Below are 20,947 nucleotides of genomic sequence, written 5' to 3'. Positions count from 1 at the left end.
GTGTTGTTAATTTTCTGATCATTTCAACGTTTTTACATCAAATCCCATGAAAAAGACTTATACCACTGATGTGTACGACTCTGTATTAGTTTATTCAAATAACACAAATCACTATATTTTTACAATACATTTTCAGTGTGGTTCTCATTAAGCTAAAGTTATATCTAAGTACTTAAAACACAACAGTTCTACTAAGCTGCCAAAACAAAGTAACAAATATTTTTACATTCACCTGTCAGTGCTTTTTCATACTATTATGTACAACATATTTTCTTTGTTCTTTAAAATCTTTTTGGATTTTTTTGCTAACTTTGATATTTATAAAATTATGTGTGAGCTATTAAAATGTTCCTAAGTCATCCAAAAGTGAGGTTAAACAATGACACTGTATTTAATCTATTGACACCAGCATTTTGTGTATTTTTAATATTTCTAGTATTAGTTTATATGTCAAATGATTCAATATACTATTCAAATAAAAAAATAAATTGAACCAGATTATAATGTTTTGCCCCTTGAAATTACTGCACATGACATTGTCATTTTGCACAGCAGACACCCATTTTTTTATTATTTTTTTTTTTATTATTTTGGGAGTTTCATTGAGATGACATCAGTACAGTCAAGTGTTTGACGGAATACAAATTACAGTACTTTTTCATTTTGTTGGGGGAAGAATGACATACCCTTTATGACTATGACTGTCAGTTAGAGTCTTTTGTAACCAGTAAAAGTTGAGGTTTTAGAATCCGAGGTCAGTCTCATGTAGAGTTCATCACTTTTGTTGTCCGTGAGTTGATAAAATCAGCTTTTCTGAATCCACACTGTTTAAGGAAAACACACCACACCAGTTTTTATGATACACTGCCTACCTGCTACACCTGTTACAAGTGAGTTATCTAGACATATTGTGACATCAAATTGTGATCTGATCCTGTGACTGCCAATTTTGACTTTATGTCAAAATTTGCCAATTTTGACTTTATGTCAAAATTGGCAAAACAAAACAAGTTTTGCTACAAGTCAATCTCAATGTCAATGTAAAGCTAAACTGAACTGTAACTTACCTTTTTGTAGAGGCTGTGCAGATCAGTATGCTTCCACATTGAGTGTAAGAGAACACAGGCTGCCTGGCCAGCCCGGCTCGGACCATAACTATCAATAATAAAGCACAAAACACTCACACTAGGGGGGCACTACTGAATGTGGATGAAAAGACAAAATAAAACTATTGTACATGCTGCAAATATGAGGGGTGGAAAGTAACTATATATAGAGTATAATTCTAGTCATGCAATTTTACTTCACTAAGTTAATAATTATTATGTTATTGACTACAAAACAAAGCTTTAATTCAACTTTAAATGTCTGTGTAGACCCTCAGTCGTCCAGGTCTGATTCAACTGGACAAATCGTTGTAGGAGTGAAGACGTTTCACTGCTCATCAAAGCCGCTTATTCAGTTCTGGTCAGATTGCTGGTGGCCACTGCCTTATATCTATTTGAAAGTAGGGGCTAACCACACTGAAACTGTACACAGCTATTGTTTCCAGTTTCAGCTGAGACTGCCCTATTCAGCCCTTAACGACCCTGCTATTGTTCTCATTGTTCTGGGTCTGAGGATGGAGTTGTTGATGGGGGAGAGATTATGTCTCAGGCCCCCATTTCTGTTGAAGGAAGGATTCTCTTTCCTAACAAAAATAGCTTCTTTAACTCCTCTCTCACACCATTTCTTTTCTCTGGCTAAGATCTGAACTTCACTATCTTCAAAGGAGTGGTTAGTGTTTTTGAGGTGGAGATGTGCGGGGGACTGGGGTCCAGAGGAACTCTCGTGCCGGTCCTGGTACATCCTCTTATGGAGCAGCTGTTTAGTTTCTCCAATGTAACGCTCACTGCACTCTTCACTACACTGAATGGAGTAGACCCATTACTTTGTTTATGGTTCGGGGTTTTGTCCTTAGGGTGAACCAGTTTTTGTCTTAAAGTGTTTGTGGGTTTGAAAAAGACAGGAATCTCATACTGTCTGAAAATTCTCTGAAGTTTTTCAGACACACCCGCAGTGTAAGGAATGGTAAAAGGCTCCAGATCCTGAATTTTGATTTAGTTGTCATCCACATATTGATACCAATGTGTGGATGGAGTACCTGGAAATGAGGCCAAAGCCTCCTGTCCAAATTGTTCCATATATAAGTTAGCCTTTTAAGGATCTGGAGCTTTTTACTGCACATACTAATGCTGTAGATCCAAACATCAAGTTCACACGGGAAGACGCCAAGGAGAACAAACTGGCCTTTTTAGATTGTGCAGTAACAATAGGAGAGGACCAGCGACTCCAGGTAGAAGTCTACAGGAAGTCCACACACACTGACCAATACCTGCTGTTTGACTCACACCATCCACTGCAGCACAAACTCGGAGTGATCCGGACACTACAACACAGAGCTCAAGTGGTGCCCACAAACACAGAGGGAAAAGTGAAGGAGGAACCACATGTGGAGAAAGCCCTCTCTGCTTGTGGATATCCAAAATGGGCCTTCAATAGATCTAAGAGAGCTAATAAAAAGGACAAAAGGGAACCTGAAGCCAGAAGGAGAGGTATTACCATTCCTTACACTGCGGGTGTGTCTGAAAAACTTCAGAGAATTTTCAGACAGTATGAGATTCCTGTCTTTTTCAAACTCACAAACACTTTAAGACAGAAACTGGTTCACCCTAAGGACAAAACCCCGAGCTATAAACAAAGTAATGGGTCTACTCCATTCAGTGTAGTGAAGAGTGCAGTGAGCGTTACATTGGAGAAACTAAACAGCTGCTCCATAAGAGGATGTACCAGCACCAGTGTAAGGGTTCCTCTGGAGCCCAGTCCGCCGTACATCTCCATCTCAAAGCCACTAACCACTCCTTTGAAGATAGTGAAGTTCAGATCTTAGCCAGAGAAAAGAAATGGTTTGAGAGAGGAGTTAAGGAAGCTATTTTTGTTAGGAAAGAGAATCCTTCCTTAAACAGAAATGGGGGCCTGAGACATAATCTCTACCGCATCTAAAACTCCATCCTCAGACCCAGAACAATGAGATACTGGATGTTCCAAACACAATACATTCTGTTTTGTCCTCATTCAAGCAGAGAAAATTCTGGGACAGCCACAGTTTAATATCATTTAGACATCTGTTGATGGATTCCAGACTGTCAGAGGCATTAGGAACAACTGGCAGGTAGATTTGTAAATAATCTGCATACAGATTGAAGGACACATTGTGATTTTAGATAACTGCGCCTAAGGGCAACATGTACAGAGAAAATAAAACAGGGCCCAAAATGGATCCCTGTGGCACACCAGAGATTAAAGGGGCTGAGGAGGCGGAGAGGTCACCAATCATAACAGAGAATGTCCTACCCGTTAAATATGACCTAAACCACTGCAGCACAGGTCCCTCAAGGCCAACCTGTTGGGCCAGACGTGTTAGGAGGACTGAATGGTCCATGGTGTCAAACACTCCAGTAAGGTCTAACATAATTAGCAGTACAGGTTTTTTCACATCAAGGGATAAGAGAATGTCATCCTGCACTTTGAGCAGTGCAGATTCGGTGCTGTGTCGTGTCTTGAAGCCAGACTGGAATTTTTCAAAAATGTGATTGAGAACAATAGGAGGGTCGTTAAGGGTTGAATAGGGCAGTCTCAGCTGAAACTGGAAACAAAAGCCGTTTACAGTTTCAGTGTGGTTAGCCCCTCCCCTCGGATAGATATAAGGCAGTGTCCACCAGCAATCTGACCAGAACTGAAGAAGCGGCTTGGATGAGCAGCGAAACGTCTTCACTCCTTCAACGATTTGTCCAGTCGACAGATTTAACTTCGTCATTTGCTCAACTTTAAATAGTTTGATTGGTCAAGTTTTGTATAAATCAGTGGTCTAAAATCCAAGTAAAATTGTGTTGAAAAGTAACCAGTAACTGGTACTTTAAGTAGTATTTTTATGCCTATTTTGTATAAAAAATACAATCTTGGCAGCACTTGTACTTGTAATTTTAGCCACGTTACAGTACCTTTATTTAAGTACACATTTTCAATACTTTTTCCATCGGTGCATACGCTAATATTACATAATGTCTCCATACCCATTGTCCTTGCTGCTGATGTTGATGATTTTGGGCAGGGCCCCCTGGTTGACCACAGCCTTTACACTGTCGGTCTGGTTCTGACTCAGGTTCAGGAGGATGTGGCAAAGGCAGGTGGTCACCTCTGAGGGCTGGTCTGTGCCCCGGTCATTATTAGGCAGCATGGACACAATCTCTGGTAACACATGAGTAACTACAAAACAGAGAGATAAGACGGATTCATTTGAGTAAAATATTTGTGATAAATATTGATTATGAAATGAGACTAAAAAACATCAATAGTGATTTTTCTGATTAGATGTAGTATAGGTTATATATCATGTAAATTTCAATTTTATTATTTTTTCCAGATGATGGACAGATAACCAAAGTAATCCCTAATAAAAAATAAAAAAAACTGGAACAGAACAACACTGTCAATAAAAGATTACATACATTCAAGTTTATGTTTTCATCTTTTAGCTTGTGCTTTTGTTAGGATAAATAAAAATGCTTAGCTATTCTGCATAACCACTGCTAGTTTATTATTGTATTGGTATAGTTCATTATTGTACCAGCGCTCATGTGAGGATGAGGACTAGATTATAGCTCTGTGGCACAGATATATGCTCAGGACATGAACAGCATATTCTATAACTATCTATATATCAAATCAAATAACTAAGTAGGGCAATCACTTATTGATAGGCATGTGCTGACTCATGACTCGATGACATGGTGGCCTAAACATGGTGGCCTCCCACTATAGTATAGTACTCATTGAATAGGCATAAACATTCAGTCTCTGCGTGGGAATGTCAGTTGCACAGACTCCTTGTACAAGTATTGCTCTTTACTGGTTGATTAAGTACATTCTTTTTGAACTTTATCTCTGTTTCAAAGTTATACTTTGTCTTGGCAGAAATTAACAAACACAAGAGGAAAGGGCTGTTTTCCCTGTTTTTCAACACTTTCAAGGTTGCTAACTTGCTACAGAAAATTGCATGAATTTTGTAAAGCCCATTGACTAACAAATTCTTGCCTTTCCTAAACAAAACTCTTATTATTCTAGCCTTTTAAATAAACCCTGTTGCATCTCATCACATTATTTTGATTTAAAAAAAATAAAAAAACAATAGTTCTTATATCACAAAGCAGATTGTCTCACTGATTTCTGGGTGCAGTTCTCTGTGTCTGGAGAGGTTTCTTATGAGAGACACGGCGGTACGTCTCACTTCACTGTCCCCCTCCTCCAGTGGCCGCTTGATGTGCTGCAGACCGTTCTCTCGTTGGACAATAGTGAAACAAATGGCTTCAGTCACCTGTAGCAAATAGCAATGTGTGTGTCAACTATCAAGTAGCAACAAAAATGTGTATTAGCACAATATATTCTACCGTAAATAGCAAATACTTTAAAGTAAACTATGATCAAAAAGGAATATTGTGTTCTATCATGATGAAAAACTAATGCCTTCAACAAGAGCACAAGATTTACTGACAGTATCAGTGTTTGTTCTTAGGATGACCACCTCAGATTATAGAAAAGATGAACATTGTTGATTGTGGTGGGACATGGAGGGGTGGACTTTAGAAATTTTAGCTGCTAAATAATAACTGCAAAAGCACAATATGATTTTCAGTTTTTATGAATTGCAACATAAAGAGATAGATTGGCATAGCAACAGATGACAACATACTATAACCCTGAAAGCTAAAAAAGTTTGATATGTTTGTTTGGGAAAAAAAAAATATTACGTTACCAGTTTACCAGTGTAAAAAATATTCAGATAAAATATTACAAGTGGAATTGTTTTTGACATTTGGATGTGATTGCGATTGATTTGTCAGTTTGATTTTTGGCTTCTCTTTATATAATTCATGTGGCATCAGTGAAAAATTCTCTAAATAAGTGCATGAAACAAGGGACAGGCGCTTAAATGATGGATATCCACAAGAGGAACAGTTGGTCACCCTAAATAGTTTTGTATGTGAGACCAAATGTGAATTAAAATATATCATCTTCATGGGACAAAATCACACCTCAAATCAAACACTTTAAATCCTCAATAGTTTGAAAATCTACACAAAAATCTCTCACAGGCCCGTGCCCCGCTGTGATGTTCTGCAGCGCGCCCAGTGCTGCCTCCTGTGTGTGGTGACGCACACTGCGGGCGATGAGCGACAGATACATGCGCACAGTGATGGAGCTCCACAGCCACTCTACACCACATGGATTAGACTTCTCCTCCAGCAGGGGGCAGTGTCGCTCCAGCTGCTGAAACACATGCAGCACTTGCATAAGTTCAGAGGGTTCATATCAATATCAAAGGAGAGTATGAAGCGATTGATTGATTTGCTCTGTTATAGATCCTGTGTAGAGTATCAGATATTTAGAATTTTAAGAGAAAAAGTAAGAGAAAAACTGATGAAAGGAGACGTAACAGCATCACTTTAAAGGCGCTTACATAAACTGATGTTGGTGCAATGCAGTGTGAGGTGAAGTCAAACTGTGAAGCAGCTGTACAATATATTACATCTAAACAACTGTGACCCAATATAATAGCAAAGTGCAGGTTAAGCAACGGCCAGTTAGGTGTTTCTTGCCTGATCTCTGAAGCAAAGCAAGGTCTGGGCTGGTTAGTACCTGGATGGCAGATTATATTACTTTTTTCCCCTTTATATTACTGAATGGTATGGTGCATCATTGTCCTGTAACAATAGCACTTTTCACCATAATATTAATAACCAATGCATCTTGTTGTGTCAGAAGAATGATAAGTGGCTTTGATGTCTAGAAAAGTGTTAAATAAAGCTAATACATTATAACTATTGTCAGGCTTAAAAATATGTTCAGTGATATACAACATAAAGAACACTTGTCCATTTTAATATTTTTAACTACCACAAATGTATTACCTCTTGTATCACCACAGTGAGGGGTAGACCTCCATAGTAGTAGTTTTACCTCTGTGATCTTGGCGCTGCGGCTGGGGAAGCAGCCCACAGGTTTGGGTTTGGGGGCCACGTTGAGCCTGGATTGGCGTAGCTCCTCAGCGAACATCCGGGGCAGCTCCTCCTCAATCTGATAGGACAGGTTATGAAGGATACACACACAGTTCTCTGTCGTCTGGAGAGAGAGAGAACAGGATGGAACAAGAGGGAAAGAGAGAGAGAGAGAGGGAGAGAGGGAGAGTTAAACAGGCATCTTAGAGGTCATGTAGATGCTATTACAAGATCATGGGAAAACTAAAAACATTGTATATATTGTCAAGCCGTGGTTATTATTACTTATTACGTTTTTTTGACGTTCCGAGTACAGCCGGATCTAAACTAGGGCTGAACCAGGTCTAAAATAAGAGTACACAATTGCTAAAATTCTTATTTACTGAGTTCTAAACATGGAAACAAAAATGTGGATTAAATTGACTTGAAGTGCAGAGAAATCCACGTACCTAAGTGAAGGACATTGCTGTAAAGAACAACTGTTTCAATCAACATTTATTTGTATAATGTCTTTCAACAGCAACAACATACTTCACAGACAAATATAAAATAAACATAATTACCATGCATTATTATTAATAAAAGATTCCCACTATTAATAATAATATGCAAAAAAAAGGTATTTGCATTTTATTCTTTTCTATTGGCACTATTGAGCCAACAAAAATCATAGAATAATACAATTTTCCATTTGGCAGTTGTAGTAAGAAATACTGACAGTTTGCATGGTTTGATACTCAAACATTATGCATTGTTGTATGATGATGTATGTGTTTGTGATTGTGAAAGTGTGAATGGTTTCTTGCTGTAAACCCTCTGAGTGCCAGTAGAGAGATAGAGGTTGAAAGATGAATTGAAATAAATGATTTCACCTTGTCATCTGTTTTGTAGTCAGCTATGGTGCCTCTGATGTAGTACACCAGGGAGTCAATGAGGTTCTCACACTCCCTCATGGCCTTTCTCCCATTAGATCCAGCTGAGCTCAGATTTCTGTAAATACAAAAAAAAAAAAAAACATAATCAGAGAAGTTTTATCAATTATAATACCAGGGACAATCATGGAAAATCTACAGTATTTTGATCTAATCCCTCTCCTCACTTTGGAATAAGCCCACACAGCAGTTAGCATGGTCTAGTACAGTGGGGCTTATTGTACTGTGGTCACACATCGAATTTGGCTAGTACTGAATAGTGACAGATTTGAATGGTTACATTTAACAAATTGCATAGACTGGAGTTATTTAGGTAATATGATGCTCTCTTCAAAGAACAAAACATCCTGTCTCCACGGTGACATGATACTAAAATGTCAAACACAAATTTATTGTAATTTCTTTCATATTACTGTGTGGTTTCTTAAAGCATACTCATTTTGATAAAGATTATTCTTAACTATTCAAGTAAATTGTCAAATTTTGTTCTATGTATTTTTTTTCCAGTATTGACACTAGCTCAAACGAGTGATCCTGTTTCAATCTTGTTACAACAGCATATTTTAAAGGAAATACAGTTTATTTAGTTTTTGAAAAATGTGCAGAGGGAAGTGCTCTGTGCTTTTGTGGACAGGTAACCCATGTGCTTTTCCCTCAACTGGATTTAACTAAAGTTAGATTTTTCAGCTTGTTCTGCTGTTGTGACGCTTCCGCTAATCAATGTGAAGTTTTTGTTTGAGTAGTCCCATCATTGGTTTTGATCACTTTCAGAAAAAGCCATCCCAGATTGATTTGTAGGACTCTATTCAGACAGTTACACATATCACTCTGGCGATATGTGCAACCCTGGTGACCTTTACAAACATAAGAGCAATACATGGGGATTTTTGGGGCCAATGTGTGGGGCAGATATTGATTATTTCTCCCAAAATATATGATTTGAAATGACTACAAACTCAGTTCCTGTCTATCCATTGCACTGCTCTACAGTGTCAGCCGGTATAATCTATCTCCTCAGTTTTGACTTATCATCCTCCTGGTTTTGCAGGGGATGGAGAACTTGATAAGGAGAGCTTGGTAACACTGAGGTGGATAGGGCTGAGTGACTTTAACCTGCAGAGGCATAGAGAGAAGAGAGAGGGGCGTGAATAATTCAGACTCCCACTGTTTTCATGTGGATATAGTTGCCCAGCGAGCACAGTCTCTGATAGCTGTGGCTTTGTAAACAGAGGAGATGCATGTCCAAACAGGAGCAGCTTCAACAATAAGAGGCTTAATCTACTCAACTGCACAAGAAGGGCCTGATGAACTGAGATTTCCTACGGCAGGGAGATGCTGTCATACATTTATGTAACTGTCCCAGATGGTTTTGCAGCTACTTTTGTGGAGCATCAAAAAAGAGCTTATGTAATAATAAGCTCCAAGTTATGCTTGATATTTAGAAGTCAACAGACATCCTCTGCATTGTTAGGCTTTGCTCTGCTCTGAGTTACAGTATGGAGATGTTATGAAATTAGAAATACTGATTGACTGTTTGTTTCTAATTCATCTCTCAATTTTTGGTCAATGCACTCAGTGCACCAATGACACTGGAGGTTTGTGGTTTTATCCCAGGGCAGCGCTGACCACTTTAATATTTTGCTGTGTTTTTGGGCAAGAAACACCCATTTTGCCTAAAAATTTATGTGATAATGTGTGTAATAGGTGGTAGTCAAAGAAGCCTATATAAAGACATTTTATTAAGACTGATGTATACTTATTATTACTCTTTTAACCACCTCAAATAGCTGTAGCAGTCTTCCCAGTACAGTTGTGTTTATTGATTTTGATATTATGGAAAACTGTTAAAGGAGCAGCTTATGGCTTTTCTTTAGAAAGTGTCAGCAGCCACCTCCACTCTCTCTCTCCAAAACCTTCAAATCAGGCTAGAAATCTTGGGGTAATAATCGACTCAGACTTGAACCTTAATGGCCACATCAAATCAATAACAAATCAATAGCATCTGCAGTCTTTTTGCAAAAGTCAAAGGTACACTGTCAAAACCAGGCTTGGAGAGACGTATACATGCATTTGTCTCAAGTACTTTAGACTACTATAATAGCCTGCTCACTGACCTCTCCAAATGAGCGTTAACACAGCTGCAGTACACCCAGAAGGCTGCTGTTCAGGTCTTGACTAGAACTAGAAAGTATGAGCACATAAGTCCTGTGCTCAGGTCTCTGCACTGGCTCCTGTGGCTCAGAGAATAGACTTTGAAGCAGCTCTGCTTGTGTATAAGTCTCTCCATGGCCTAGCACCAAAGTACATCTCCGACATGTTAGTGCCATATAAACCATCTCACACTCTGAGGACTTCAGGGACCGGCCTCCTGCTGGTGCCCAGAGTCAGGACTAAACATGGGGAATCAGTTTTCTGCAGCTAAAATCTGGAACAATTTTCCTTAAGATGTGAGACAGGCCTCTATTTTGACATGTTTAGGCTCAGAACAGTTCTGTTTAGCTGTGCATACAACTGAAAGGGTTTTATTCTGCACTTTTCATCTTTAATGTTAATTTTATGATGCTTATTTGTGACTATTTATGTTTTGATTGGTTGTATTGGTATTTTAATGTCTTTCTTATTCTGTAAAGCACTTTGAATTACTTCGTGTGTGAATCGTGCCATACAAATAAACTTGCCTTGCCTTTAAAGATGCAGTAGGTAATGTTTTAGGTGGAGGGTCCACTACCTACTTGTTCCTATGGAAATATTATTGCTTTTCCTGCAATGTGCCACAGCACACCAATGAACATGTCCTTTTTGTCTTTCTAAAAAATGTTACACTGTACACCTTTAAATAATACTTTGTAATACCATGAGGGGTATATTGTATATAACATTTACCCATTGATATCTCATAAAAGAATCAACATTGCACAGACACCCACTGCAGCATCAGAGCGTTTTCCTCTAACAGCAATAAATATCTGACCGTAAACATCCCGTGGCGTTGTGGAACACATCCTCGTCAGCCAGCAGCTCATCTTTGGGGTTTTCTCCCTCGGACAGACCCGAGCTCGGTACTAGGACAGACTGGGTCAGCACCGGGAGGGCATCCACAGACAGGTGCTCCTTCAGAAGATCATGAGAAGACAGGTTCCACAGCAGACCTAATGAGAAACAGAAAAAGTTGTCACTGTAATGTAAAATAAATCAGTATGTTATCAGGTCAGGGCAGTATTCATGGTTCATACAAACGTTTCTGTTCTGTTTGATTAGAGCCTTGGAGGTTACCACATGTTACCACCTTTTTTAGAGTTTTTGGTAACCATCACATTTGATTATGTAAAGTACCAAGTGATTAAATAAATCCACATAAAATGAAATAGATTACATTTTAAAAAGTACACAAATTAAAAGTATATAGCATTTTAAACAACTTGAATGTAACAGTTTTAGTTAACAATGAATGTAATTTTAATACTGATTTATAGAATGAAATTGTATAATCATATTTTTTGAACAATGTGTTAAATCAAGAATACAAAAGTACAAATCAATGCAGTATCCTAAAGGTTTTGTAGTAGAAGGAAGCTTTTTCAAACTGAGTTGCTGTAATCAACGTAATAAGTCTCATTGTGTTAGGTTTAAATAAGGTATTTTGGTGCTAGATAAACAAGAAAAAACACTATTCAAAATGCAAATGCACAAGCCATTATGTTTGTCATGACATCAAAATACTTTCTCCTGGTATATGGATCCACCTGTGAGCTGTCTCCTGGTCTCCACATCTCTGCTGCTCTTCAACGCCCGCAGTATTGTGGACAAACCGTTGTTCTCCTTAACCTCCATCTTGTTTTCGTCGCTCTGAAACACCAGATTTCTCAGAGAACCGGCCGCCACGTGCTGTACCTCTTCATTGTCGTGACCCAACAGCTCCATGAGCTTCCCAATGCCACGTAGATAGTAAATCTGCATAAGACATGATATGTGATAGACATGGTGAAGGACATATTAAAGACCCCATATTACAGTATTTTCAGACCTGTGCTATAGTGTTGCTTCCTCATCACAAATATACCTGGACATGTGTTTTGTTTCATTCACACAAGTTTCACACCCAAACTCTGCATATTAAGGGTGAGTTCTCCTCTCAAATAGAAAAGACTCTGTTCCACCTTGTGATGTTATGTAGAGGAAGTGTAGAGGAAATGCTCCATTGTGTTTTTAAACTCCATACACCTTCACTAGAATCATTTGTGTAATTTCAGCCCTGGAATTGAAAATCTCTACTGAACTAAAAGTAAAAGGTAGCTGTTAGGAGGAGGTAACAACATTATAACTTAAATCTCACAACTTTATATAATAGGACCTTTAGACAGATTTGCACATGGTAACATATAACATATTTCCTCTTTACCAGAATGTGACAATAACACTAACCAAATGCTGCATTCTCAAGTTGGCTTATAACGTTTAAATTTTCACTAGACAGACTGACCAGTTGTTGGTTTTTTTTCATACATTCATGTAGTACTTCAACTGAGAAGACAAACTCTCGTTACCCAATGGAGTAAAACTTATTGTAGCGTTGTGGTGTAAGGAAACAAATTTCTTCTGATTGTTTATTTTCTGAACACAAGGGCATTTGTAGGCTGAAACCCACGCAAAACAACAGTAGTCTCAACTCACTACAGCCAGTCTCCAAAACAGACCAGTAACTGACCAACAGAACCTTCACATCAACTTGTCGGCATAGCAACCGAGTGTCACATACAAGCAGTTACATCAACAACAACACATTAAAATTGACACAAACAAAAGGTGTCAACTTTGGCCTAAACATAAAATACCAGGTCATTACACTATTGTCAGCATGGAAGATCTAACTGCAGCCTACACCTACCTCCAAATCTTCTCCAGAGCTCACCTGAACCTCAGCCTTCATCTTCGCATTTGAGCTACTCCCCCCTGCCGCTCCTCTTCTGCATCCAAGAGTTATCCAGACTACCCCATTTAAACCCACAACTCAAGATGGCCCTTTCGCTTTCCAGTTCACGTCTCACCCCATCTCCTCTCATTGTTCCCTCTTCTCTCTTTGGGCTTATCGTCCACCATAGTCCAGGCGAGGATAACTTCTAAATGTCATATAACCTACCTATGCCTATCACGATTGCACTGTCTTCTATTGGAGTCTACCAAAAAAAGAAAAACAACTGTTCCATATATCTCCTCTAGCACTTCTCTTTTTATGTTTGAGTCTCTCCGGGGTGAAATGAGTGTGTCTATTGTGTCTAGTACTTGTATAGTAATGTGCCATATAGGCCAAAGTGCAAGAAAGTCAAGTACACACTAGCTCTTACTCACCATCAGCTCCAGTTGTACACAGCAGGAATGGTTATAATGTATTGGCCTTATATAGAGCTTCTTGGACACTGATATTTGATCTATATTAATAATATGACACATCTGCCCTGGGACATATTAAATATCTGAGATGGGCAGTAAGTAGATTTTCAGAAATGTACAGTAAAAAAGTACTGTTAAGACAATATGGGCCTATTAACCTGAAAGCTTTAGGGCCAAGAAAAATTGGTCGGAGGGCCGCATTTGGCCTGTACTAGTGGGAATTATGAACTTGTATGACTCATTATACACACAAACTAACTACTTAAGTGCTGCATTTTGCTGTTTATTTATTTACTTATCTATTGCAGTTCTTTTTTTTTACTGTTTTGTACATGCCTTATGGTTTGGTCTATTATCATTTATAGTCTACAATTACTGTCTGCAATATACTGCAGTTCAAAATTTGTTATCATGACTGGCCTAATATCACCTTTATGTTCAAGCGACAAGGGCAAAAAAAAAAAGCCCAAAAACAATTACTTCTTCCTGACCTACTTCCAAGCGTGTCATACCAAGGCCAGACTTGTCTTAATCTGCAGACTCACTTGCTCTAAATCTGGAAAAGCAGGTTTCACACATATTTTCCCACAGGAAATTAGTGATTTTCTATTTTTAGTGAATACACAGGGCAAAAGATTTTCTAAATAAGTAAAGTAATATAAAAGGGGAAATGAGGATAGAAAAACAGACACCATATTCACATACCATACAAATGTTTCTGTACTGTACGATTAGAGCCTTTTTTTTTTTGTTTCACTGCATATACACCAATAAATGCAAATATATTCTAGATCCTTTAATCAAATAAGTTTCAAAAAGCTGCTAAAACACAGCTAGACTTGAGCTTGTTCGTCACAGAGAGGCTTCCTAATTGTGCACCTGTGCTGCAGTTTACTCCTGAATATTTGATGAGCTGCTCCTCTCAAAAGAAAAATCCTTTTGTTGTTTCTCTGTGCTCATATCCTTTCAGTATACAGCACTCAACAGACAATGGAAGTAAGACTAATTTAATCAAAATGGAAATTGCAACTTGAGCGTTCACAACCAGCAAATAGCTACATGTTTTTTTTAGTAAAAGTAGTCGTAACATATTGGGTGCAACTATATATATAATCTAAGAACTCTGGAGTAAAGACCTTCACGTGCAGTTCATAATTCAGTGTTTTTTAGTTTTCATAATACAAAAATCACAATTAGCTTTTTTCCCCAACAACTTAACAACACTTAACCAAATTTGTGCATTCATTTATTGACAGGACATACCATCTTCTTTGCGTCTGCGCTTTTGAAGCACTGGTTCTGTATGAAGCTGACAGCGCACAACAGGGTCTCCTCATTGTCCTGGGACAGTAGACTCACAGCCCTCTCTATGGTCATCTCCGGAGCCCTGTTTTCTGACTTTCTGTAGGGGAAAAAAACAAATTCTTTATGCTCACACTACAATTAATAGCTTGATTTCATAGTATAAAATGTCATACTGTCAAATCTGTTAAATGGAGGGAAAGGGCTTGTGTTTTTCTATTGGTGATTCCTTATTTTTGAAAGAAATATTTAAACAGAAAATATTTTTTGTCAGGAAACGTAAACTTTATAGATCCCTTGTGAAGGAAATTCATCCATGCATTTGACCCATTTTCAACTAGTACACCTGATAACAAAATTTGAAGTATGATATATCACTGAAAGTAAAATATAGATGATAAACGATAATACTGAAACAAATTTATGCCACTGACACAATAACCCTAACGCTGGATTACCCCTCAAAAAAGTATTCTAAATGTACAATATTGTTAAAAAACATGAACTGCAATAAATAAATAAATAAATACATAAGAAAAACAAACACTATCGTAGTTAGTTTGTATCTACAATGAGTCATAGAAAAATTATATTCCTGCAAAATAACAAAAACTTTCCCACTAGTACAAAGAAGAAGTCTCCACGTTAAATATCGACACCCAAAAAATACTGTTCAATGTGTCATATATTGAACGAACAAAATCGATATAGTATTTATCGTGACAGGCCTATCCCTGAGGCAACCTGCCAAGAACAGTGAGCTACATCTGCACAGCGCTCAGGGACCCAGCTCTCAGATCTTGAACTGGGCTTGGTCAGGACTGTCTGAGCTAGTGGATTACCTATGGTGCATGTTGTGACAGGAAAGGAGCTTTTATGTTAGTTTTGTTTCATAGATTAGTAATTGGAGATATTACTATTTAATTTGATTTTGATGAGACTGGTTTAATTAATTCAGAGATATTGCACAATCCTACTCATTTCTTTCTTACAGTGCTGTGACATTGCCCGCTCGTATGGTCAGCTCTCCATTTGGTCTGGTTGTGTCCACCTCCATACTGGTGGTAGAGGGGGGGTAGGAGTTGAGCCTGCGGAGGGCATGGGTGCTCCCTCTGACCCGGGACAGCCAGGCTGAACCACTTTCAGGGGGGACTGTCCCATTCAGTCCATGCCCTACACTGTTGTGGTCTTGTTTAATAGAAGTCTGTCTCTGGGACCATCTTGTACTATTGCTCTGCTCCACATTAGGGTAAAAAACTTCATCTTCGAACACAGGCTGAGGTAGGGCAACATGTCTGAAGGCTCTCTGTCTGTAGCTGGCACTGGACCTGTGTGGTCTCATGAGTCTTGGTCCATCCGAAAAGGCATAGCGGTGATAGAAGTCCGAGGACAGTGATCGGTCCAGCGTGACTCGGTTGAGGTGGGCAGGTCCTGGGACGGTGTACATGCCCATACTGTGAAATCCAAACATAAGCGGGCGCTGGGGAGTACCAGGGCTAGGGGGCGGGGTCACCTCCACCCTCCTGCACGGTTTGGAGGAGAGGGAGCGGTTACTCAGGCCTAGTCCGTTAACCTGATGGGCAAATACAGGACAAGACAGGTTAAGTTTAACAGAACTTATTATTGTTCCCAGATGTAGTGGTAGAAGTACAGCTGATAGAGATGACGGATTAGTCCCATTGTGTATGAATAATATATTTAAACAATTGTTGCAATACATTTCTTTAAAGGTCCACAATGTCTTGATGTTATTGCCATACCTGGAATGATCTATCGTAGGCCATTCATTATGATTCTGATAAACTATCTATTTCCATGGAGACACACAGGTGATGGCAACAACCCAAGTTACAAGGTCAGATCTATGGACAGGAGTTTCAGCTTACAGTAGGAATATATATTTCCCAAGAGCAAGACAAGCAGGTGGAGCCACCAGAAAAGTTACATAGTGCACCATTAATGAAAGTTTAAATGCCATGAATAATTGAGTAAGTGTGTTGATAAATTAATACATCAATAATCTAGTATATCAGCATATTCTGTGTGTCGAATGGTTTTATGTGGACCTACTTCACTGAGCCTAGTATACTATTCAAAATTAGGTCCTACTTTAATAATGCATGCAAAGTGACTTCTTAATAGGATTACATTATGTGTCCACTACAATATCTTGTTATTATGACTATTTGTGTGTAGTTGCTACTAAGTTATATCTTTATTGGTTCAAAATATATAAGTTGTTTATTTTTTGTGATGCATTCAAAATCTGTTAGCTTCATGTAGTCAAATACAACACAGTAAATGACTGGCAATGAAACCTTTCTGCAGAAATTTACCTACATTCAAATAACAGCGTACAATATGTAAAAATTGACAAAGGAGCCTTAGGAGGTAAAGACAACACATGACCAATAAATGATTTACTATTGATACAGGCTAGGCCCATGACAAAAGAAAAAGGGCAAAACAGAAAGTGTTACCTTCATCACTGGTAGGTGTCCCTCCGAATGGTCGAAGCTACAGGCCGTGCTCCTCTGTGAATGGACACTTCCTGAAACAAGATTCACAGATAATTATACAAATGTGTTACAATATTAGCACTTTCAATGTCACTCGCTCCAATGCTACTGACAATGCACCCATTATTCTCACTATGCTCAGTGGCAAAGATGACCCCACAGTGCATTTCAGGGGGATAGGCACCTTTAAATCTGGGTGATATTTACATTGCACAAACCCATGGTCATTAATAACAATGTAATAGAGTAAGTGTCCTCATACACCTATCTAGGCATAGTGATGTCCAATAACCTGAATGGAGTGCTGATGTGCACTATCTGCAGCAGACTGGCGTAGGGATTCCACTTTCTCAGAAAGCTGCGGTTATTTGGTGTACGGCTGGGGATCAGAGCCATCTTTTACAATAGCCAGCAAGGTGACATAATGGCATGGCAGCCTGGTACGGCTCCCTTACAGCCAAGTGCAAAGCCAAACTGCTCAAATTGGTAACTGCAGTTCTAAAGTTGACAGAGAAACTTGTCCAAAATCTTCTACAGTCCCTATATGAGAAAGTTGTGATCATTCAGGCCAAACAGATTTTGAGTGACCCATCTCATGTTCTATTTTAATATGAATTGTTACCCTCTGAAAGGCACAAGAGAGCCAGCAGATGCACACGTAATCGTTTCAAGCTGTCCTTCACTCCCACTTCACTCTCCCTCTTCAACAAGGAAACAAGCCTGGTCCAGTGAGTGGCCCCTTCACTCCCCTCTTAGGGCAGTGGGGAGGCCTCAGATCCACTACTCCAGACACCCATTCACTATCCAGCCCCTACAGACCAACACACTCCCTCTGCTGTAGACCTGACATTGAGACTGTAGTGCACAAACCACTTACAGTTTTGTTTTGTTTTGATTTTTTTCCTGTACTGAGTATAAATTATGGATAATGAACTGCACTAATTGTAGTGACTGTAATGCATGACATATTATTATTTAGTTTTTCTGTACTGTATCTCTATGCAAGGTGCATAAACATCAAATACTTTTTTTTTTTTTTACTGTGGGGCAATAACGTTTATCTTATCTCATCTTATTCACCTTCACAGTAGGCAGGTGGAGAGGAGATATGACCTAACTGTTTTTGAAAGGAAAAAACAAGCTCCCTACAGTGACAATAAGGTGTACCTTAACCTTTACTCTGATTTGACAAAGGTTTTATGACAGATGCACTTCCAGTGTAAACTGTTTGCATATCGAGAGGAGCTGAGGCAGTGGGATTGATCAAAATGTCATTAACTTGCATATTAATAAATAAAACATAATAATACTATGTTTTGTTATATATAATGTTATTGAATATTTTTTAACATGGCTTAAGAAAAAAGTAAAGTAAGTAAAACCTCCACCAATTCTTAAAACTATCCTTTAGCTTTATATTATACTTTCATTGTGTATTGTAGGTTCACTGAATGTTAAACTAATTGCGTTACTAGGGTCATTATGAATAATCCGCAGACTAATAGTAATATGTTGAATAAAGCGACACATAACACAATTAATCTTAAATGCAGACTGATGAGAGATGATTGTAGGCCTAATTGTTGAGTCTGCCTCACACGCGCCCTCGGGTGCACAGATGAAACCATGAAACCTGTCAGACCAGAGACCGTCCCACAAAACCGACTGACTGTTCACAGGACGCAGAGAAAGCACTCCACATATTTAGTTTTGAACGTGGCCATAGGAGCTGATCGTGAATCTGAGAGCACATAAATGATCTGTTGTCATCAAATAGTCACAGAGTCTAGTGTTGGATACTTTCTGTATCGGTCATGGACTGAAGGTAAATCAGGTTACCATTTGGCAGCGCCTTCCTGCCCTTCCGTGCCAGAGTGAGCTGAACCTGCTGCTGTACGCGCAGGCTCCTGTCGTTTGAATTAACTTTTCCTCCGGGTTTGGAGGTTGTGTCGCTCGGTAAAGCCAGAGTCGTGTCGTCCACCACAAACGGGCCCTGGTTCGGTAACGCGGACTTTAAAAAAGCCTCGTCCATTATAAAGAAAGTCCACTGTCCCCGGGTATCTCCAAATGTTTCGGGTTATTCAAAATAATCCTTGTTCCTTGGATGAAATCAACCCGGCTTTGTTGTGCGCGCTGACAGTGAGAGCGGGGCGGGGCCAAGAGGCGCACCTGGTGTCAGGTGTCCCCCGTGGGTGTAGACTGTCATCCAAAACTCCCCTTCTGAGCTACGAGGAGTGTCTAGGGTTTGTAAAGATAGTCTTGTGTGCGTAATGCGTAACAATGCACTATCCTACATGGGCTGCTGCAGTGACCTGTGAATAGGTCAGTGTTCAGTTCTATTGAAACAGTCTTACCTCTGTTTCTTATCCAATGACTCTCCCTGCTCATCTTGCCAAATTTTGCCAGATTAAACTTTATAATAGCAAATTTGTTATCCATACTGCCCTATTAACATAAACACCATAAACCTAAACACCATTTAGGTCACTTGAAAATGTTCTTATATTTCCCATAATCTGTTATAAATTCTTTTGACATGTGTAGGATGAAGACTACTCCTACACTTTCCCCATGAGACTAAAAGACAAAACCACAGAAGAAACAGGGCAGCTCCAGGTATCATGACTCACCTGTCACTCAACAAAGTCATAGATCTGTAGTAATGAGAGGGTTTTGACTAGATTAACAAACACAACATAAAAAAATAATTGACTAGATTATATGGGCTTGGTTGTTTGTTTCTTGTAGTGTATTACATTATCAATGAATGGGCTACAATCATCATTCTAATTTCAAATAATATACGCCATTTGAAATAAGAGAAAAAAATCTTGTTTCAGCAAAAAATGTTGAGGCCACCAGTTAGAAATATCACACACAATCACGGTCTAACAAATCTAAACTGACTCAAAATACTTATGAATGGCATTTACTAGTTACTGTAACATGTACTGTGATATGTAACTAATAACTTCCACATATCATGGTTGCCTCTCCTATGGCCTGTGTGAGCAAAGCAACAAATGTACTCAACAAATAGTCCTGTATTTGTCTCAAGGTCTTAACTCTGGAACTTGTCAAACTCGTAAACTATGCCTCATTCCCCAACAAGGTGACACATAGCAGTTTCCCATGCAAGCGGCCAATTTGGGTTATGAGTGTGTAGTTACACAATGTTGAGGTTGATTAACAAGAAAATTGATTGTAAAACCTATACTACATTCAATCTTAGGTAAGGTGGAGGAATTGTTTTGCCCAATGACACAACATCACTGATAACAATGACATGGATCAGAGCTCGGTTCAACCTGGTTATAAAGATTCTATACTAACTCAACTGAGCCACAGTCAGCAACCTCAAAAAACATGTTTGTTACACCATAATTGTAACATGATATTATTTTTCAAATGTGTAAAGTTTATCTTATCGCCAGTACCAGGAGAGTGTGTTGTCTGTATAACTTGATCCCGTTTGAAGATGTTGAAAATGTCACCTAGAAACGGTGTAGAGTTGCAGGTGATAATCCCATAGTGCAGCTGACAGTAAAGGGAGCAGAAATAAGACGTTTTACCCAGGGCCATAGAACAGGTTTTCATTCAAGTCACAGTTCTTATGACTTTTAAAGCTAGTAGATACAGGTGCACACCAATTAAATACAATATTGGGGAAAGGAAATGGATGTAGTAATTCAAAAAGTGAAAGATGCAAAGT

The 20,947-nt window shown here is 38.8% G+C and overlaps 1 protein-coding gene across 2 annotated transcripts; it reads right to left on the bottom strand.

Annotated features, from left to right (window-relative positions):
- Positions 1–81: 81 nt before the first annotated feature.
- Positions 82–19,377, bottom strand: pkp2 (plakophilin 2). 2 transcript variants are annotated; one of them, XM_033989825.2, is made up of 13 exons: positions 19,075–19,377; positions 17,197–17,267; positions 15,709–16,289; positions 14,678–14,816; positions 11,770–11,977; positions 10,998–11,175; positions 7,967–8,084; positions 7,057–7,218; positions 6,190–6,366; positions 5,260–5,413; positions 4,113–4,305; positions 1,068–1,155; positions 82–824 (listed from the first exon to the last, which is right to left on the bottom strand). In XM_033989825.2, the coding sequence occupies exons 1-13, from the start codon at positions 19,265–19,267 to the stop codon at positions 762–764; spliced, it is 2,325 nt and encodes a 774-aa protein (XP_033845716.1). In that variant the 5' UTR covers positions 19,268–19,377; the 3' UTR covers positions 82–761. The 2 variants fall into 2 exon arrangements, with proteins under 2 accessions (XP_033845716.1, XP_055087872.1); XM_055231897.1 differs by having other exon boundaries at positions 6,190–6,363; positions 19,075–19,371.
- Positions 19,378–20,947: the final 1,570 nt, after the last annotated feature.

The sequence above is a fragment of the Periophthalmus magnuspinnatus genome, chromosome 23, assembly GCF_009829125.3.
Source record: "Periophthalmus magnuspinnatus isolate fPerMag1 chromosome 23, fPerMag1.2.pri, whole genome shotgun sequence".
NCBI classification, from domain to species: domain Eukaryota; kingdom Metazoa; phylum Chordata; class Actinopteri; order Gobiiformes; family Gobiidae; genus Periophthalmus; species Periophthalmus magnuspinnatus.
The sequence above is the reverse complement of the archived record's forward strand: the minus strand, read 5'-3'. Positions and strand labels throughout refer to the sequence as shown.